Raw genomic sequence first — 20,087 nt, 5'->3', positions numbered from 1 at the left:
GGAGAGGAGAGGAGGCACGTGGACGAGGAGGCTACCAGTCGAGCTTCCTCCTCCAGGTCGTCTGCTTCGCTCACGAGCTCACCGTCATCGGAGACGGAAAGACGAGGGACTTGAGGATGAAAATCGACCTGAGGACAATTGAGGACAAGCGCTGAGAAGCAAGAGCGAAGCATGGCAGAAGGGACAAGGAAAGGAGGGAGGGGAAGAGAGAGGTAAGGGAAGTGAAACGGAGCAAGGAGTGCATTTGAAGAGCAGAGGAGGGGAAAGGAAAAGAGAGAAGAGACGAAAAGAGAAAGGAGGGGGTAGGAAGAGGAGAAGAGGAGAAGAGAGTTGCAAGGCAAGTGGAAAAGAAGGAGGAGCAAGGGAGGGGAGGAGGGAGGAGGGGGGAGAAGAGAAGAGAGGCGGAGGGGAGAGAACTGGGGAGGAGGCAAGTGGGGACGAGGGGAAGGCAGGGAACAACCTCGGAGAAGGCCGCAAGGAGGGCAGGACGCTCTCTGCCGAAGAAGTCTGCGATGTTCCACAGCAGGGTAATGGCGGTGAGGGAGATGTTGAGGTCTGACCCCTGACACCCGTACGCTCCGATCGTCGTTAGCAGCAGCTGCAGGCAGTCGACTGGCAGCGCAGACAGGAAGTCGTTTCGGACAAGCTGCACGCACATGAAGGCTTGGCGCACCTGCTGCTCGTCCTCCATTAGACCCCCAGCTGGACACTACCTCCTCCCAAGTCCTCCTCCCTTCCCTCTCCTCTCCCCGTCCCCTCCTCTCCTCTCCCCCGCGCTCTCGACAACCTCTCCTCTCTCCTCCCCTCTTGTTCTCTCCACACCCTCCTACCTGCTCCTCCTGATCCTGCGCGACTCCCTTGAGCAGCGCGAGAACTAGCGGCCATGCCGGGCCCACGTCCTCCCCGCAAGAGAGGAGCAGCTGGTACAAGCCCTCCAGCACGTAATTCTTGGTGTCTGCCCACGGGCTGCGGTACAGCTCCTCGTACACCGCCAGGATCCGCCGCTCCATGTCAAAGTTTGCGGGGTCGTCGTGATGCCCGGGTGCTGGGCTCTGCGGGGTGCTCGGGGTGGAGGGAGACCCGGGCTGGCGTCCAGCTCGGTTCTTGAAGGCAGCGATCATGAGCTCCGTTATACATGTCATGCCGTAACGCCTGACGGTCGCGCGGTTGTGGAGGGCGACGCGGGAGAGCTCAGCAGCAGCAGCTTCCCACAGCCTCCCCATCCTCTGCAGGTTGTTGAGCATGACCACGATGACCTTGTCGATGCCGAACATCTTCTCTCCCTTCCCCGCCGCGTTCGCCCCAACGATGTCAGGACGGGAGCCCGAGATGGAGCTGATGCTGACGCGGCACAGACACCCAAGGAGGACGACTATCGCCTCGTCGTCGAGCTGGTCCGTCTGCTCGAACATCATGTCCAGGTACAGGCGGAGCTTGACTAGCTCTGCCTCCATCCTCCCCTCGCTCCACGATCCTTCCGCGAGCACTTTGGGCGGATCTTCTCCTCTCCCCGGGTTATCGGGGAGGAGGCCTCGCTCGATGAGGGCCGAGTCCAGCCTCTGGAGCACTTCCAGCACCATGCTCCACGAGTCCCCCAGCACGCCGCCCATGTCGAAGACCAGCAGCATCAGGGCCTTCGTGATGAGGATGTTGTGGGGATGGAGAGGCACCGCCGACCCGTCAGGTGCTCCTCCTGGCAGAGCAGAGCGGCACAGGGGAGCGAGGGCCTTGTCTCGAGGGCCCACCATCTGCAGTACGGCACACGCCTGCGTGTAGGAGACGTAGGCGTCGATGAGCGGCTCCAAGAAGGCCGTCGACTGCACGCTGATCATGCCGAGCTGGAGCCCAGGAAGGAGGTGTTGCCATGTGAGCTCCACCATCCTCCGCGTCTCCTGCACGTTCTGCATCATCACCTCCGAGTTGCAACGCGGGTGACCCGCGAGGCTGTGGGGGAAGTCGACGTGACGGACGACTCCCGTCATGCTCCCGATCGTCTTTGCCACGTCACACAGCACGAGGAGGGCCAGCTCAAACAACGCCAGCTCGCTCCCAACTCCAGGGGGAAGCTCAGGGCCGACCTGCCCCAGCATGTCATACAACTTCAGCTTGCCCGTCATTGGCTCGATCCCCTCCAGCTGCACTCGCGCTGGCTGCCCTCCTGTCGAGTTTGCGGCCTCTCCCTGTGACAAAGATCCCAGCACCTTCCGCACGATCCTCTCCAGCGCCTTGATCATCTCCAGGAGCATGTTGCTGCCTTGGTCTCCTCCCGGGCCCTCCTCTGCGAGGTTGCTGCACGGGACTTGGAAGAGGCCGCTCATAGCAGGAGGAAATTGGGGCTGGAGGGAGAACGTCCTCAGGGTCTCGAGGGCAAGGTGCTGCTGCCAGGCAGGAAGATCAGTGGTGATGATGTGGGTCATGACGAAGATGATGTTGGAGATGTCGAGGAGGAGAGCCTGGTGGTGCGATGAGACGATGGCTCCTGCAGTGGTGGGTCACAAAAGTGCGAGAAGCGGGGGGGAGGGGGGGGGGGGAGAGGGGGCGACCTGCGATGCGGAAGGTTCTGATGCAGTAGTTGAACTTCTGCTCCTTCCTGTTCCCTGCTCCCATGCACTTCTGCAACTTCTTGACGATCATCGGGCAGGTGCTGGTTCGAAGTACTCCGAGCACGCTGCTGTGCGTCAAGCAGAAGGGCATCTGAGCTCGGAGAACGGCGTCGATGACCTCAAGGCAGAGCAGGTCGATGTTTGCATGTGTCTTGATGTTCAACACCTTGGACGGATCTCCTCCTGCTAGCACCCCGAGCTCCTGCAGAATCGTGCAAGCGTTTGCGATGCTCTCTGCCGCAAGGAGAACCGCAGCTCTGTGCAGCTCTCCCCTCGTGCGGGACTTGTCTGGCTCTGCCTGCAGGTCTTGGTTGCCATCTAGCTCAACTTTTTCACCGTCTTGTTCATCCTGCTGCTCCACACGATCAGACGAGACAAAAAGGAAACAGCAAGCATGCCTGCTCCTTCGCTTTCTCCTGGTGGTGCACCGCAAACGACGCGGGGTCCGAGGCATGGCAGGCAAACTCGAACAAGGTACACACACTCTGCCTGCCAAGGAAGAGGCATGAGATGCTTGAGAGTGCCATCATTGTCATCCACACCTCAATGTTGCAGCAGCAGTATTTGAGATCGTCGCGCTCTTGTTATGGTACAAAGATAGGATACTCTCCACCAGCGTGCAGACAGCCTGGCGAGAGGACAGGAGCGTCGGAGCTTGCATGGATGCAGTGATACACTGCAAGACGCGTAGCTGAACATTCTCATCGCCATGGCTGTCGCACGCCTGCTTCATGGCCTGACCCACCGCGGTGAAAGCTTCGCGCTCTATCGCATCGTACATGGCGAGTCGAGTAATATAACCCCACCCCATGGACATGAACCTGCAGTATCCATCAGAATCGCAGCAAGCATTCTTCTCAGCTTCACTTTGCATTCTTCGTCTCTATCGCTATCAGCCCAGGATTCAGAATCTCGCCGACTTGCCTCAACGCTGTGGCAAACTCCTGATCCGTGGTCGCCCCCCCCTCGCTCAGCTCGCGGAGGTAGCTGGAGGGGCGAGGCAGGAGAGTCAGTCCAAGACAGGACGATGCGCATGTCTGCACTCACCGATCTGCTCGTTCTGCACAATCTCGAAGCTTCGGAAACTTGCGGCCTCCCTCGCTCTTGAACAGATGGAGGTCGGCTTGTAACTGTCTTTCAAAGTTGCCAGACATTGTGGATGAAACGATAGCTGTCCGGCGTCAAGTCTTCAAGCACAAACCTGATCCTATCCTATTTGTTCTTCATGCCAATGCCAGGGGCTTCGCCTCTGTAAGGAAACGTCGTCACTGCCTAGAAACGAAGCTCTGCCATGAATGGCTTTCAATTTGCAACGTAATCCTTGAGTTCCGCTTCTAGTAAGACTACATATTCTCTTTCCCTCATCATCACCGATCTTATCTTTCACATGATTCCCGTCATCCTCCCTGCATCACATGTGCTCTCCTATCACTGCCATCATGCTTCGCTGTCGCCATGTACACCACCATCGCCACATCACACAGCATTGGGCGCTCTCCCCCGACCTCCTTTTCAAGCATAACTCCAAAAATTCTTACAAATTTTCAAATTTTCATTTAATATTTTTGAATTCAAATATACGAATTCAATTCTAATTCCCCACAAGGAAGGTAGCAAGATCCGTAGTCACATGTCCAGCTCAGCAGGCATGGAACTTGAAACTAAGGTTGAGGCGTGGTAAATGAATGTTTGAAAATTCAAACTCGGCCAGAGACGCTTGCGTTCGATCAATATATGTTTACAAAAGATCGTGACTCTCAGCTGTTGCCTCAATGTCAAGTTTCACTGGACCTAAGTGCAGGAGTTTGTATCTGAGCGTTTTGAAAACTCTCAGCTTTTGAAACAACTTTCTTGCCAAGTGTCTACGAATCGTATCTGGGTATCAAAGCCTGTGGGTTCAAGAAGAAGTCAACAAACACATCTGAAAGTTTTGGTCTTGGTTCTGATCGTAGCTTCCCAACTTTCAACAGGTTTGTTTCAAGTTTCGCTTTGACCTGGTCAACAGTAAGATAGGGAGTTTTCAAGACATGAGCTGCACCTTCTCCAGCTCCGCCATGGCATCTTCTACACAGACGAAGCTTGACTCAGGAGACTTTCTCTTGTCTGTTGTCTCCCAAACGAGACTCTTGAAAGCCGAAATCCTGACGTCGTTGTCCTTCGCTGAACGAGAGAACAACGATAGAGATTCAGCCTGACATTGCTCCTGGCTATCTACCTTCCTCCTCAAGCTCATGTACTGCGTCAGAATTGCAGAGTTTTCCGGCTTGTTGGTCGGTTGATTTTCCTTATCAACATCAGCAAACTTAAAGATGCTGCCCGCGTTTAGAAGAAGGCCGGACAACACTTCAAGAACCTGCAGCACTGTTTGCAGAGAGTCAAGGCTCCTGTCTTGCTCTTCACATCGGTGTTGCATCACAACTCTCAACAACTCAACGCAAAATACGTGCAATTTTGCGATGCTCGAGATCTTCTCAAGAAACAGCACATTCTCCTTGCTCTGCTCCAGTCTTACTTCTGCATCGCCTTCCCTGATCGACATCCCCTGCGACTTCTTCAGCTCATTCAGCAAGACACTCTCCACCTCGCTTCTCAGTGTATCTGCATCTTTGTTCAGAGCGTTGATTGTGTTCTGTTTCGTAACTACGGACTGCTCGACAGAGTTGTTCACGGGCATATCAACTTCAAGATCTCCGGAAGAGATTTTCTTTATCTGCTCGTTGAGAACCTTCTCAAGTGTCAAGTTTTGTTGCAGTTGCACCAACGCATCGGTCTTGTCTATCTCAGAATGCACAAAACAATCTTGCAGCCTTGCTAGCTCGTAAGCTGCCTCCTTTCGAAGCTGGTCAAGGCAGGAGACGCTTGTCCTTGATTTCTTATCCGTTTGATCGTTGATGAGCGAAATTGCTTCCACGAGAGTATTCAGAAACATGCTATTGCGATCCATGAATGTTTTGAGATCCCCAACGGCTCCGTCGACTTGTTTCAAGTATTCTTTCTCATCCATGACTTCCTTGAACACCTCATGCAGACATTCTTTCATTCTAGATTCAGAGGTAGCACAGCTATCGAATCTTTGCAGGATCTGCTTGGATAGAGATCCATGGCATTGGACCAAAGCTGCGATGTGGTTTGCGTTCACTGTCCTCGAGATTGCTAACTTTTCCTTCTCCTGCTCGAGCTGCGATAATCTGAATTCCATCGCTGAAATTTCACCTTCCAACAAGGAGATATCATCTCCCACTTCTATTTCCATTCTGAACAAAATCAAGTCATTACCAATCAGATGCATTTCTTTTCTAGTGCTAATACATTTGAAGTTTGAATGCAGCGAATCTAGGAGAGAAATCAACAAATCAAAATGACCTGGACTATAGATGGTGGTGAAATTCAATAGATACATAGAGTTTCCAGGCTGGTTGCAAACTACAGAGAATGAAATAGAGAATCTAAACAAATTTGTGCTCTTGGAAGCGATGTATTCTCTAAATTGCTCTCATATCATTGGGCATCAATTTCACAATGAAACGGAGTTGGGGATAGTGATGAGCCAACACATGCCAGGAGAGCAGACTCGAGTGAGGAGGAGGTGAGGGGGAGGAGATCATGTTCAAACGGAAGTTATATGATGACTGAGAGGGAGATACAACGCTAACTTGTCAAGAGACTGGCCGAAAGATCTTCCTCCACAGCGGCACGCCATTTCAAAGGTTCTCTGAAAGCGCATCAAATTCTCAGTAATAGACACACCGGGTGGCCCCGGCGGTAAGGTCGGGCCCGTCGGTTTTCGACTTATAAAGGGAAAGGGGACCAGGGGTAGGGTGTTCAAGTACCCTGGAGGGGTGCCGAGAAGCTGCCAAGACCGAGCACGGGTGATTATGAGGGGTAATAGGGGGTAGGGTATAATGTTGTAGGGTAGTATGACCAGTCACTATGGTACTTGAGATCGACAAAAGGACGGGTACTTGCTCATAGGGTTGTTCGAGCCAAGGGGTAGGTATGTACGGGTGCGGGATGTGGAGGTGACGTCACGCAGAAATGGAATTTTCAATAGACCAAATATATGAATTATCTTTGAAATTATTGAGTCAAATATAAGACAAAATATCGAACAAATTAGAATACATTGGAGCAATCAAACAATTTCAGAGACATTTTCATACACAACATGAAACGGCGAAAATATGTGCCAAAGGTTCTTGTTTCCGTTGTTTCATTCGTGTTAGATTTGAATATTGTGAACCACTTCCTAAGATTTGAAATATCTAGAGAAACATTTTCTACACCTGTCCAAATATGGAAGGTCTCTAACATTCTTCAAAAGTTCATAGTGAATTTATGGGGATATATAGTTTAAATCAAATATTGAACACACATTTTCAAATATTAAAAAGACATTTGGAGTATTTCTCCAATATTTGTAACTATTTGTTGAAAGTTCAACCAGAAGTTCAGTCGATTCAATTGGAGATTGTACCCCACCCCTGCACTTGCCTTCTCGCTTCACCCTACCCTCAGGGAATACCTACCCCATCGCATCGACACATGAATGCTTCCACCCTACCTTTGCACCCTTCCAATGAAATCCAACCGTGAGAACATGACCGGTTCAGTCAATCACAGTACCCGTTCGTGATAAGACATTTTTCTAGGAAGTACCCGGTACAAATAAACACCCCTCCCCAAATGATACCCCACCCTCCGTGTGTCCTTACGGGTCCCTCTTGCGGCATCGCGGGGGCTAGCGGCATGTTTCTTGTGAACTGGTTCCAGGGGGTGCTGTCATGGCTGGGGCTCGGCAACAAGCGCGCGAAGATTCTCTTCCTTGGCCTAGACAATGCCGGCAAGACAACTCTCCTTCACATGCTCAAGGAGAAGAAGGTTGCTCAGCTGGAGCCCACTCAGCATCCTCACGACGAGGAATTGACCATGGGCAAACTGCGCTTCAGGTGAACCATGGCGATTGTTTCAGAGGGGATGGAACGATGGGTATAAATTAGAAGAGAGTTTCCAAGGAATCAGTCTTGCCCTATGCTAGAGGTGGACAGATAAGAGTCTGTTGTATTTATTTCCTATTTGAGGAGTTCCTTGCACCCAGCAAGCTTCTGGTTATGTTCGTTTGAACAAGAATATGCTTCATGAACGCTTTGATTGCTGTTGAAAAGAAGACAAGATCTGTTCTCCTTTGTTATTTGTGCACTTGCTTGCTTTTGTCTCCCTCTTTGCATTTCCTTGCTGTATTACTCTACCACTCAACGGACTGTTGCAGTTAGTCTTCCCATTCCTCACATGCTGTCTTTATCCTACGTGCTGATCTCGCTTGAATAGTTTTTCTTCTTTTGTCATTTCATACATGATCACTGGCAGATAACCTCCCCTGCTCTCTTCAAACTTGAATTTTGGAGGCTTTCTAATCCATGTTTGTGTAGGGTACATGACTTGGGAGGGCACGATGTAGCACGCGAGCTCTGGCAAGATTACTTCACAGCTGTCAATGCTATCATCTTCTTGGTGGATTGTAACGACAGAAATCGCTTTGGAGAGGCCAAGGCAGAACTCGACAAGCTGTTGAGCAACGATCAGTTAGCTGGGATCCCCTTTGCTATCTTAGGAAACAAGATCGATCAGCCTCGTGCGGCCTCGGAGGCTGAGTTGCGACAGGCACTGGGTCTGCAGTCATACCTGACAGGAAAGACAGGAAAGGCCGATCTTCCGAAGGGTGTTCGCCCGATGGAATTGTTCATGGTGAGTGTGATCCGCAGGATGGGTTACAGGGAAGCGTTTCAGTGGGTAGCACAGTATATCGATTAGTAAGTCATTACCTGTGAAGAATAGATAACGAAATTGCATGTGATACTTTCTGTTCTTTGCCATATGAAGCATGCTTGTGTCGGGCTGGTTTGATGCTTCCACGACATGTCTGTTAGGTTACACGATTGGGATATTCCCGGCTGGTAGTCTCAAATGTCTCCGACAAACGCTTCCATCACCCGCAAGGTGTACGCTTCCATCACACGCAACACCTTGCGGGTAAATCCATTTGATTCACAATTCGAATCACAAACTCAATATCTTTACGACCTCTGTAACCAGATAAACGTTTACAGTGCGGGTCCCATCACTCAGCTGAAATGAAAGGGTTGGCAATCTCCATCATACCGTCGCATGGACAAACTAGTGTGACAGCAGTTCCTCTGCACACAATCAACCCCAGCTGTCGAGTTTCATTGGTGAGCTTGTAGGGGTCGTCAGGATCTGAAGAGGGAGTCACAGACAACAGCGCTGTCTCAGCATGTTTCTTACCGCGGATGTACTCGATGCACTCATCCAACACCAGATTCACCAGCGTGTCAAACCCCTTCAGCCTGCCCTCCACTGCATGGATTTGAGAGTGTCATCAAACTAAGAAGATTATCACCTTCACGACCTCCTGAAAATTTGACGCGAACTTTCTGATCAACATGTCTGCTGAGGTCCAATACCGCTTGCTTTTTGTCAGCGTTCTGCGATCGAGAATCACTTCCAACGCAATGAATGGCAAGGAAACCGTGAAAGCAGAAAAGAAATGAGGCACAAAGAAAAGTGCTTGAATACCATTTGCTGCCAAGAAAAAAGCAAGAGGCGTTCAAACTCTGTTTCCAAGCAGCTCCAGTACTATTGATATTGTCAGAATGCTGTGGAAAGATTTTCGGCTTCTCAATTCATCCCTGAATTCGTTTTACTCATGAATGGCTTGGCATAAGTCAGGATCGTCTACTTTCGGGACAAAATTTTGCAAAACCCTAAATTTGGGAAACAAGGATAGGGCTGCCTGCAATGCGCTCTTGGTCTTTCCAAACCCTATTTTGCGGCTTATCTCACTTGATTGCTCTGCTTGTTAATCAAATTTCAAACCTACTCAAGTTTCGTTGTGGACCTTTCGTCTTTTCTTCTTCTGCTATATATCCTTCGCAGCTACTGTCTCCCCTCAAGCATATCTTAATTCTATTATCTCGTCTTCCAGGCTACTCTGGAGGAATCCTGCTTGCCCACCCTCCAATTTGCTCTTATCATCATATATCCCCCGTCCTTGCTGTCCTCTCTCCCTGCTCCTTTGCTACTCGCATGCACGTGGTGCGCTGCCGCCGCTGCATTATTGCCGCCTCGTCGCGCCGGGGCCACTGCCCACCGGCGCCGCGCAGGGCGCCGCCGGCCGGGGGGCGCCATGCGGCGCCGGCCCCCGGGCCCGGCGCCCGGGCCCGGGCGGCCCGGCCCGGCCGCCGCCCGCGGCACTGTGGCTGATGATCGGATCGCGGGCCCCGCGGCGTCCGGCGACTCGGAGTCGGCGAGCCTCGGAGCCTGGCTCCCCGGCACTGAGCATACCCTCATCCTGCCGACTGCCAGCCTGCCAGTGTCCGCACTGAGTGGTCCCCCTCGGGGTCTTCAGTGGCATACGCTCCATCCTCCCCCCGAGTTTCTGAAACAGTAGTACGTTACATCGGACGTCAGAAAGTCACACAAACAAGAGAATGTCAGCAGAGTTCCAAGTCGAGATACGATAAGGCTGTCTGCGGCGTCAACTTCACAGTTAGGCTGAGCGGGCAATAACCATCATGCAGGGCTATTAGATGTGCAGCAAAGAGATAAGGGAGATGCATAGCGAGCGGATGCAATGAAGAGAGATAGAGTAAAGAGTGTCTGAGAAGAGAGAAGATAAAAGAGAAGACGAGAGAAGTTTGCTGACATTCTCTTGTTTGTGTGACTTTCCGATGTGACGTCCGGCGATGTAACGTACTACTGTTTCCTCGGACAGAATTGGGCCGTTGAACTCGGGGGGACCCGGGATGGAGCGTATGCCAGCCGTGCCAGTCAGATAGCGCCGAGTTAACCGTTGACTAGCATACAGTCTATCTCTCATGTGCTCCTCAATTCTGGTTTAGTGTGCATTAAATTCGGTCTTGAGCAAACTTGAACTGTCTTGTTACAACCGTAAGGTCGATGTGATATCTGCGTGACTTTGGCATAGTACAAGTCTAACAAACTTGTGCTCCGTCACTTTGGCCCGGAGTCACTTGCAAGGATCGGACGGTGATTCCGCCGCCGGACAGTGTCAGGGCGGCCCGGGCTGGCTGCCCGCCCGCGGCCGGCCCCGGTCACGGCACCGCGGCACTGCACACTGGCGGGGGCCGCCGGTACCACTGGGCCTCATCCCCGCGTAGGCACCGCCGCTTCCCGAAATAGAGCAGGGCCGATCATGTTTCAGCTTCTCAGAATGGCTTCCGCGCGCTTCACATCGCTGGTGAGTGAAGAGGAATGTGAGTGGTGAAAGAATGATGCATCTGAGCTCCTCCTGCCTCCTCCCTCTTCCTCGACAGTTGTTTTCATCCCCCTCCTAGTTGTCTAACCTCTCCCTTACTTGCCAAGTGTGAATTAGCCATACTCTTGGTTTGCTGTTGCAGGCGTGAAGTTTTGAGTTGAGGTAAAAGATATGCCCTTCAGCCAGTGAAAACATTCCCTTACGACCTCTCTGAGTTTCTTTCCTCAAATGTCTTATCGACTGCTGTCAAGTGTGGATGTCTGGTTACATGACTGCTATTGTCTCCGTTGTGATGGTTGATACGAGCTGTTGTTAGTCTGCAGCATTGCAGCCATGACATGATGGATGCTTCAATGCCCTTTTGTTCAGCTGTCAATATGCATTGCTTGCTGCGTTTGTTCGGCTATTTTTGTCAGCCATGGTATGAATTGCAACTTGAATTTTCACATTTCAACATGGATGAAGAAAACTTTTCTACAAAAAGCATATATTCCTTATCCTCATAAAAGTTTTCCGACACTGAAGCAGTGGTTTCTCCTTATGGTTTAAATGTGATGTTTGCAGCAATATGATGGAGATGGTGACTGCAACGAGTATACTGCTGGCCACGCTTGCGCCGAGTCTACCCCGTACTTCGAAGATGGCAGCGATAGCGCAAAGATGAATTTCAATGCCGGACATGATGCCGGAGTTACTGCGGTGAATTTCCAGGTTACGACATGACATGACATTTGTTGACGTTTGTTGTCAGGGCAAGATCTGGGCCCAGCAGATTATGGGCAACAACGCTTAGAGTGTAGCACATGACAGGATCAAGATTGAGATGAAGTAAATTCGAAGAATACACATAGAAATCTTCCTCATGACACCACTTCTTGTACTCCCTGACAGACATGTCTGTCTTGTTCCGAGGGGACCCCACCTCGACGTCATCAACAGAAATGCTCTGCTGTCCTGAGGATTCTGAGCAACCCGTCGCCCTTTCAGATATTTCCTTTCTGTCTGAAGTAGCCTATTCGCATGGAGCAAACGATCGTGAAAGACACATCTGACACGAGACTATCGTTATGCAGTAGAACATGGCAGACAGATCTCAGGACGTTCTTCTACGCTAATGTACACTGAAGTTCACTGAACCCAGAGTCTTCTGGCAAAGCTGACAAGGCGGATGTGATGCATCTGTAAATATCTCAGTCACATCTACACACTTCTCAAAGAGCGATACTTTGCAATGTCATCATACATCAGCTTCTCCTCCCACGGCGGAAACTGATTGTGCTTTCAGACTTGTGTAAGAACAAGAACACACTCGCCTGATGCCCCCGCGAATGCTCGAACACTGTAGCAGTCTCATCTTCATACACCTGAACTCAAGTGAGCACAGGTTTCATGTTCAGACAGGTTGCAGACTTGAAGGAGAGCCCTTCCTCTCTCTAGCAGTGGATCCTGAAACTTGCTTGTCAAACCAGGTCACCTTCAGTCAATCCCTACCTGCAGCCCCAAGATATGCAAAGATCGCACTTTAAGAATATTCGCTGAGAGATTTTCTTCGCGAATCTGTTTGCTCAAAGGGTTTGACCCAATCAGTTCTTCTACAAACGAGCTCTGCATCCTATGATCCGGCCGAACGCCACACACGCAGACTATCACCTGCCCGCATAGCATGTGCATGAGTATACTTGATTGGGGTGGGAGGTCTTACAGGTAAATCTGTCTTGCCCTCTCGCTGATACAAAGACGCAAGCAGTGTTACAAGAGCCGCGCCCTGGTGTTGAAAACAGGACAGGTTATGACACTCGACCATGGCAGCGGCCCCATCAGTCCTCATACTTCACCTGTGAGAAGCCAATCACACATTGGAAAGGTCCATTCTTCTTGATGAACTCCAGCGCGTCATGGACTGCTTTCTTGATGTTGGCTGTTTGTTCAGATTCGCTCTGCAAGATTCGAGTGACCCCGGGGACTGAAGACTCGCACACACCTGGTGTAACCCCCAGTGAGCATAGTATGGGCCCTCGAAGAGCGTGGCGATGGTTGGGTCGCAAGCTTCACTGCAGTCATAAGGTCCAGAGGTTCAGCGACATGCAGATATGAACTGGAATGGCGGACCTCTCCTTCATGTGGCCGGCCATGAAGTGAAACTCTAGCCCTGGCAAGCGCTTCCGTAGCTCGGCAGTCTGATCGCACGGAGCCGTCAGCTCCTGTCGGAGAGTTGTTAAGTGAACCTGGAACTCCATGATAGAAGGGCTGGTCCGCCAGCCATGCACACACATCACTCTCATGGGCCTGCAGCAGCGCATGTTGGCCGAGTGAGCAGTCACATGCATGGACGACCTCGAAGCTTCTCCCAGCGTCATCTCAGACCTTGAAGGATCTGAATGGGTCAGTGAGAATCAAGCAAGGTTTATGAGTGAGTGCAACAAGGTTCACAACAGACAGCGTCTAGCAAGGTTGTTGCGGACGAGAAAGTGATGACAGACCGACATGCAATGATGGCATTGTGCAGACACACTCGATGCTGGGAAGCTTGTGGTTCTACTCGTATCTCCGTCTCCCTCCTCCTCGTCTCCCTCCCCTCATTCCCTAAGGTCTGCCCGGGCTGCCTGCATGGATCATCGGGGGGAGGAGAACAGAGCACCGGGTAATATCGGAGGTCCAGATAGGGGTGGGGGTGGTTGAATTGTGGAAAATATGGTGGGGCGGACGATAGCAACAGCGATAGCGGTGGCGATGATGGTCGTAAGCCTGCCGATCATGCAGGGAAGGGCGTCAAACTCTCGGCCTGCATGCTTGCTTCTCGGCTGCAACCCTCTCAGTCCTCTCCTTGGAGCATCCAACTCTCAAGCTCAAACAAGCATGAAGCTGCGCCTGCGAGGGGGGTCGGAGCCTTTAGATGATGGCCCGATCATGGACATGCCGCAAGGTACAGGCGATGCTTGAAACTTGTCCAACATGAAGAAAACTCTGCAGGCGACGAATATGAGACCATCAATGTTGACGAATATGATGGTGAGAACTTCAGGAGTGGGAGGAGAGGGACAAGTGAAATCTAACCTGCGACGCAGTTCAATCTGTTAGTGCCGGATCAGAACCCACTGTCATCGATGTTGAAAAGGCGGCCATGCAAGAGAATGAAGGGCCCGCCGCGCATGGAGCGTTTGTTGACGTGATTGGACTTGGACGCTGCCGTGTCCTCACTTATTCCTTTCACAGGATGACGACGAGAAGACTGAGAACACCAAGGAGCTTCTGGATTTCTTCGTAAAGGTTAAACGATCCAACCTTGTCCTCCTGTTCTCACCGCAACCCTGATCTTGGATGGCAGAATGGAAGAATTTGGACCAAGGACGCCAAGGTTGTATGCGACAGCCCGGAGTTCTCATTGACTGCCTGCAGGGTGAAAAAGATGAAGATGCGATTGAAGACGAATTCTATCTTTCAGATGCGGAGGGTGAAAGATGATCTCCTTGAAGTCTTAGTTCTCCCTGACGTGCCTGTGCTATCCCAGACAAATGGAACTCAAGAAACCAAGAAAACATCACAAACCTTGAGGTTAGAGACGTTTCATGCCCGTACTCAACGTGAAGCTTCGACAGATGACGCAGCACCACGAGCCCCTGAGAAACGAGAGTCATCTCAAACTGTTGAACATACACCTTGACAGCGTTGAAACCAACAACCTTGCCAAGCAGAGGAAGGAATTCTTGAAGAGTTTTGCCAACAGTAGCGAGCTTGTCACCCCGTTCAAGAACCAACCAGACGCACCCTTACAGGTCGGCGACTGGTGAGATGCAACGACTGCACATTTCAACAACTCAGACACCTTTAGGGTTTCGTTCAAGACAGAACAGGGTGGAGTGCGATACGGTTTCATCTCAACAAGTGATGCTTGTCTCATTTCCCCTAAGGACTGCTGACAACAGCTGGTCAGTCAACGAGACAGACTTCGTCTACGTCTTCCGCAAGAATGACTGGGACCTTGGAACGGACAGGGTCAACATCAGCCTGGTGGAGAAGGTATATAGGAGCAAGGAGAGCGCTGTATCCTGACCTGTGCGGCAGGTGGACCTTGCGTACTGGGCAGACGACGACGAGATGGAGAAGGAGAAGAAGAAAGAGGTGGACGACGACCGGTTCCAGGAGCTCACTTTCGAGGTGAACCCCTCAGTCCAAACCCCCGCTCTCCCTTCTTGACTTGCGTCACAGCCTCCAAAGTTCGACGGGCTGGAGGACGAGTACAACATCGAGAACGTCATTCAGAGATCGGTAAGGATGTTTATGCTTGCTTCTTCAGCATTCCTCACCCGCTGGCTACAGCTGGGAACTTTCGACGACTACGAATATGTGAAATCGCTCCTTTTGGCACCCTGCTCTCGTTCATTGTTTCCTGCAGGACGACCCGGTGGATGGCAACTGGAACCAAGAAGATGATCCGCATCGAGTGTTTCCCCAGCGGTTGTGGTAGGACGAGGACGAGGACGAGGACGAGGACGAGGACGAGGACGAGGAGGGGGAGGAAGAGGGGGGGGGAGGAAGTGGAGAGTGGTCAATCGAGCTTAAGACATCCTGCCCTCCTGAGCTCTTCCGCTCTCTCCACCACCCTCAGCACCCCCGGGGATACCTGGCAACTGGGGTCAACGCCAGTCTCGCCCTCAGGACACTTTTGGTAGGACATACTGCGCCGAAGGAAGATTCTCGGATCTTCTCCTTGGTAAACCATCCCACGTCTAGAGCATCATCTCCCGCCACCACTTGAGCCTACGTCATGGTCAACAAGGCGCCAGAGGAGGAGGAGGAGGAGGAGGAGGAGGAGGAGGAGGAGGAGGAGGAGGAGGAAACGGGGAAGGAGGAGGACAGGAGAGACCTCTGGCTTGATCTCGGCAAACAGCTGAGCGATAACGTAATGGAACAGCGTCACGTCGCTTCTTGCATCTTTGACAATAGCATCGCTAGTCATGAACGAATCTTCGAAGAACTTCACATCATTCGACGAGAGCCTCGTCTCTTCACACAGCTGGGCAGTAACTCAGGCGCCCCTCGTCCCTCCTCTGACGGCGCTCACCTCGCGTCTCGCTGCTGCTATAGTGCTCTCGCCCAACTCCACTGATCCACCCGGCAGACTCCACTCGCCGTAGGAGGGCGGCTGTTCCCTGCAAGTCAGACGAGCCCCTCGAGTTCGCTCTCGTACCTTCCCGCGCTTGATCAGCAGCCACTCAGTCTCACCCGATGGGAGGAGGCGGCAGCCTGCCACGGCCTGCAGCGATGCATGAGGGATGTAGGAAGGATGAAGCAAGGGCTGCAATAAGAGACTAGAGAAACGCGTGAAGATGATGCCAATGAGAAATACGATCCTTGATTGACAATGAGGCAGAAAGCAACTCACCACGGCTGATCGAGGTTTCATGTTCTCTGCTTGACTTTCTGGTTCTATTCGGTTCTGTCGACTTACAGTCAGTCTTTCTCACACCTTGTCGAAGCTCCAACAACCTGCGACATGACGGGATAAATGGAACGAGGCTGCGTCGTAGATTGCCTCTGGATTTGTATCTTATCATCTGAGCGAAGCAGGGAAGCGGGGAATCCCTTGTTTCTGATGGCAGGGACAACTCATCATAATTTGATGAGCGCAAGAGAGATCGGTAGATCGAATCCAGATCAAATCGAGTTCCACACCTGTAGTTTCCGGAGATTCTCGCAACTTTGCGATGAATTGGCGTTGACAGCATGAATCCTTGCAGGACTGATCAAAAGAAGAAGTTGCCGACGAGAGGTAACTACCTTGTGCGGGGTATGAAGCATAGAAGACGGCAGACACCATGGTGGCTCCTGCGAGCACGGGCGGTCTTGACCTCATCTAGAAGAATATGAAGGCCAAGTCACATTTCCACGCCACCGCAAACCGACCCGAGGAGATTAATTGGTTGTTACGTCATGAAATTTCTTGCGAAACTCAATTCCTGACTTTTGAACATCTCTATGCAATTTCCTGACTCAAACTTTGAGCTGAGCTTAGTTGCGGTATCCCAACATGTACACACCCCTGATCCTTGCACCTTCCCTCCCTGCTCCCTGCTCCCTGCTCCCTGCTCCCTCCTTCCTATCCTCCTCCCTGCTCCCTCCTTCCTATCCTCCTCCCTGCTCCCTGCTCCCTGCTCCCTGCTCCCTGCTCCCTGCTCCCTGCTCCCTGCTCCCTGCTCCCTGCTCCCTGCTCCCTCCTCCCATACTCCCTGCTCCTCTGCCTGCTCCTCTGCTTCGTCCCTGCCTCACCTGCCAATTTTCACCTGCGCTCTTCCTCCATTTTAAGGTATTTTGGAGGGGTGGCAGGGGGCGGGTGCTCTGTAGCACATTAGCGGGTAGGGTTGTTACTCTCATGCAGGGGTACTCGCATGTATTTCAGAGGACATTTTACTCCCACAGGAGCAGGTGGTGGGTAGTGACGAGGGAAAGGCCTGGGTACGGTAGGGTCCTGTGGTTTGCGGAGGGGTAGGGGGATATAAGGCTGACGGACTGGCTGTAACTTTGAGTAAAGGCTGTCGGAGGCGATAATCGAGTAATCGGGCCCGGGCCCGGGGGCCGGTTAAAGGCCGGTAGCACTGACAGTCGTGGTAAGATGCGGTGTTTTGGCGGGAATGGAAGGGCCGAGAGGAGGGAAGGGATCTTGAGAGGGAGGAGGGAGCGAACGGAGAGGAAAGTATGAAGAGCAAGACAGACATGCAGTGAGAAGAAGGAATCCCTTGCAAGTGCGATCGCGTAATGGTGATGATCGTTTCAAACGTCCGTCATCACCTTTTCATCGTAGATCAAGACCGAAGTCCGTTGCTCGAGCTTTTATCTTCCTCAGCTGTCCTGAAGCTGCTGGAAGACCACGGACTCGATGTCTCTGCCTCTCGCGTTGCTGCAGTGAGCAGATCCTACTCTGCCACGTCATGGTGTAGCTGGTTTGAGCTCCATGAGCGATCAGGATTAACGGGTGAACATTTGACTAGCAAAAGCCTCGATGAGGTCGTGATGCAGCTACTGCAAGACATCAAAGGCAACAGCTTGCTGGATATCATATGGCTGACCGATGGTTCCTACAGCTTGGAACAAGGAGAAGCTCTGATCATGTTTGCTCCTTTGATTACTGCTGTGGATTGTTTTGGTGCCAGTGTTCGAATAGTAGTTTGCCCTGATGACTTGACAGACCCGAAGTGCCGAGACAACTTGAAGGATTGGCAGGAATTACTGAAAGCAGATTGCACGGAAATCTCAAAAGAATTCTTGCAATATGCTGTCAACCCTGCTGTTGTGGAAGAATGTTCGATGGATGAAAAGATTTGGCCCAAGGTCGAAGACATCCTGAGATGGTCAACGGAATGGAGAGGTCAGATGGTGTTTGATCTTCTAGGACCTAGCACATCCATTCGACATAAGTGCAAGGTTCAATTTGTCCGTCAGAATGGCAACTTTTGCAATTATGAACTCTGCAAGCAGCACACAAAATCAACAACAGATGAATTGACAATTTATGCAAATACGATAGAAATCTTAAAGCCCATTGACATGTTGACAATCCCCATCCATTTTTTTGCCGCAGTTTTGAATCTTGAATTTCTTGAAAGGGACATTGTCGCTGAAAAATTCAAAAACCTTTTGCAGATGTCACAGGGGAATATGGGCTTTCTTTGTAAACTAAGTAGTTATAAAAAGATCTTGGAACATCCTCTCAAGGTAGTTTCTCGGCAAATTTTGGAGAAAGGCTCTCGAGATCACATTCTTGAAGCTGATTTCACAAAGTTGGATGACTGTGAAACATTATTGGTCATCCATCAGAGCTGTCAGGATGGCTCATGGCGAATTACAATTTTGAAGAACTACGATTCTATCAAGAACTATGATTTCAGAATAGGTTCTGCATTGCTTGAGGAGATGAAATCTGCTATTCCAACGGGGTTAAGGACCATTGAAGCATCTGTAGATACGAAAGATGCTTCTGTTGACAATGCCATTTTGAAGGACTGTGTGTTTGATTTGAACAAAAGTGACATGCGAAATCGTCTTCTCTCATATTATGAACAGGAAATTGCGATGGAGTGCAGCTCTATCATTTCACAGTTTTCTTCATCCTTCAAAGAGCGACCAATCATCCTGGATTTTGAAAAGGGTCTGCATCAGTTACAAACCGTCTCCTCTCAGCTCAGTCCTGTTCAAAAAGTGAATCAGAACCATCAAGTTCCTCCTTTCCCGGAGTCAAGAGACCTCGCAGCAAAGAAGATCAGATCTGCATTGAAGAAATTCAACACTCAGGCATTTTGTCAAAAGGTCTCTCCAAACTTTGACGATCAAGGGGTGCACGAGACATTGGTCGACTACTCAAGATTCTGCGATGCTTTCGACATGAGTGACAGTAACTTCCATCCAACAGTTGAGCATTTTCGAGGCGCTGACGGTTTTGATTGTGTAATTCCACAATACCCGAAGCGCACGCATGGAGTCGACTATTGTTTCGACGACTGGGAAGATGTAGAATTGGAGCTGAGACGAGTTCGCCGTCGCTCAGAGAACAGCAAGGAGATTAGTGTCGCGCCGGTGAAAGGCAAGACAGCAACCTTGAGCGAAGGAAGAATGGGGCGACCTGGGGGAACTACTCAGTCTCTGCCTCCTCCTGCTCCACGAGCTTCTGCGGTGCAGCAGAAGAAAGAAAAATATTCCAAGCCCCCTGCAAAGCCCACGGGAGCTTCACGAGTAAGTGAGGCAAACAAGGCGCTGGTGCTTGATTGCATTGGAAAACAACTGGGAGAACGAATAGACCGTAAAGACTGCAGGTATGAAACTTGCAAGACGAAACTCTTCGGCATGTTCTATGCCATCTACAAGGAAGACTTGCGAGCTGGAGCCATGGTGGGGAACACAGCGAACGAGCTGGTATCAAACGTGTTGAGTAAGAACTTGGATCTTATTCTGAGATGATCGTCCTCCCTGCCTAGCCCATGTGATATTCTTTATACTGATGATTGAAGTGAAAACGCCCTCATGGCTGCAAGTTGAACACATGGGCATCTACGTCTGTCTTGCTCAAATCGCACACACCAGTCTGCCAATCTTCGCAGCTTCTGCTTCCTACATTGTATTGTACTGGATAGAATTCAACATCGTCCCTACGATGGCTCCGGGAGCCAATGCCGGAGAAGGTGGCCAGCAGCGAAGGACAT

General features: G+C 51.1%; 7 protein-coding genes across 7 annotated transcripts in view; 2 read left to right on the top strand and 5 right to left on the bottom strand.

Moving 5' to 3' along the window:
• Positions 1-3,757, bottom strand: part of GUITHDRAFT_161783 (hypothetical protein) — a gene marked incomplete at its 5' end in the record, with an annotated part of 9,245 nt that extends 5,488 nt beyond the window's left edge. The window contains 8 exons of the mRNA XM_005837330.1: positions 36-128; positions 461-646; positions 831-2,479; positions 2,544-2,955; positions 3,032-3,092; positions 3,146-3,424; positions 3,471-3,590; positions 3,651-3,757. Coding sequence (XP_005837387.1) covers positions 36-128; positions 461-646; positions 831-2,479; positions 2,544-2,955; positions 3,032-3,092; positions 3,146-3,424; positions 3,471-3,590; positions 3,651-3,757 — 2,907 coding nt within the window. The remainder of the gene's footprint in view (positions 1-35; positions 129-460; positions 647-830; positions 2,480-2,543; positions 2,956-3,031; positions 3,093-3,145; positions 3,425-3,470; positions 3,591-3,650) is intronic.
• Positions 3,758-4,322: 565 nt separating this feature from the next.
• Positions 4,323-5,856, bottom strand: GUITHDRAFT_161782 (hypothetical protein; the record flags this gene model as incomplete). The annotated part of the gene is made up of 2 exons (XM_005837329.1): positions 4,323-4,597; positions 4,642-5,856. 2 exons carry the CDS (start codon positions 5,854-5,856, stop codon positions 4,466-4,468), a joined length of 1,347 nt encoding a protein of 448 aa, XP_005837386.1. The 3' UTR covers positions 4,323-4,465.
• Positions 5,857-7,344: 1,488 nt separating this feature from the next.
• Positions 7,345-8,455, top strand: GUITHDRAFT_159364 (hypothetical protein). Its single transcript, XM_005837328.1, has 2 exons — positions 7,345-7,549; positions 8,030-8,455. Exons 1-2 carry the CDS (start codon positions 7,350-7,352, stop codon positions 8,409-8,411), a joined length of 582 nt encoding a protein of 193 aa, XP_005837385.1. The 5' UTR covers positions 7,345-7,349; the 3' UTR covers positions 8,412-8,455.
• Positions 8,456-8,718: 263 nt separating this feature from the next.
• Positions 8,719-9,197, bottom strand: GUITHDRAFT_103637 (hypothetical protein; the record flags this gene model as incomplete). Its single annotated transcript, XM_005837327.1, has 4 exons — positions 8,719-8,855; positions 8,904-8,975; positions 9,019-9,103; positions 9,195-9,197. The coding sequence occupies 4 exons, from the start codon at positions 9,195-9,197 to the stop codon at positions 8,719-8,721; spliced, it is 297 nt and encodes a 98-aa protein (XP_005837384.1).
• A 3,516-nt stretch (positions 9,198-12,713) lies between these two features.
• Positions 12,714-13,253, bottom strand: GUITHDRAFT_103636 (hypothetical protein; the record flags this gene model as incomplete). Its single annotated transcript, XM_005837326.1, has 4 exons — positions 12,714-12,833; positions 12,878-12,947; positions 13,006-13,073; positions 13,122-13,253. The coding sequence occupies 4 exons, from the start codon at positions 13,251-13,253 to the stop codon at positions 12,714-12,716; spliced, it is 390 nt and encodes a 129-aa protein (XP_005837383.1).
• Positions 13,254-15,153: 1,900 nt separating this feature from the next.
• GUITHDRAFT_151143 (hypothetical protein) lies at positions 15,154-17,183 on the bottom strand. The gene is made up of 10 exons (XM_005837325.1): positions 17,164-17,183; positions 16,675-16,750; positions 16,570-16,627; positions 16,384-16,486; positions 16,280-16,333; positions 16,085-16,150; positions 15,959-16,039; positions 15,761-15,910; positions 15,574-15,654; positions 15,154-15,517 (listed from the first exon to the last, which is right to left on the bottom strand). The coding sequence occupies exons 2-10, from the start codon at positions 16,712-16,714 to the stop codon at positions 15,443-15,445; spliced, it is 708 nt and encodes a 235-aa protein (XP_005837382.1). The 5' UTR covers positions 16,715-16,750; positions 17,164-17,183; the 3' UTR covers positions 15,154-15,442.
• Positions 17,184-17,649: 466 nt separating this feature from the next.
• On the top strand, positions 17,650-19,845 carry GUITHDRAFT_103633 (hypothetical protein; the record flags this gene model as incomplete). The annotated part of the gene is made up of 1 exon (XM_005837324.1): positions 17,650-19,845. The coding sequence occupies one exon, from the start codon at positions 17,650-17,652 to the stop codon at positions 19,843-19,845; it is 2,196 nt and encodes a 731-aa protein (XP_005837381.1).
• Positions 19,846-20,087: the final 242 nt, after the last annotated feature.

The sequence above is a fragment of the Guillardia theta genome, assembly GCF_000315625.1.
Source record: "Guillardia theta CCMP2712 unplaced genomic scaffold GUITHscaffold_14, whole genome shotgun sequence".
Taxonomy (NCBI): Eukaryota; class Cryptophyceae; order Pyrenomonadales; family Geminigeraceae; genus Guillardia; species Guillardia theta.
Note: the sequence above shows the minus strand (reverse complement) of the source record. Positions and strands in the feature narration are given on the sequence as shown.

Excerpts from the sequence above, each read along its gene's own strand:
- GUITHDRAFT_159364 (XM_005837328.1), top strand. The coding sequence starts at position 7,350 with ATGTTTCTTGTGAACTGGTTCCAGGGGGTGCTGTCATGGCTGGGGCTC. Across the intron at positions 7,550-8,029 it reads ATGGGCAAACTGCGCTTCAG|GGTACATGACTTGGGAGGGC; the intron begins GTGAACCATGGC and ends ATGTTTGTGTAG.
- GUITHDRAFT_151143 (XM_005837325.1), bottom strand. The coding sequence starts at position 16,714 with ATGGTGTCTGCCGTCTTCTATGCTTCATACCCCGCACAAG. Across the intron at positions 16,487-16,569 it reads AGAATCTCCGGAAACTACAG|AAACAAGGGATTCCCCGCTT; the intron begins GTGTGGAACTCG and ends CCCTGCCATCAG. Across the intron at positions 15,518-15,573 it reads GAGAATCTTCCTTCGGCGCA|GTATCCCCGGGGGTGCTGAG; the intron begins GTATGTCCTACC and ends CCCAGTTGCCAG.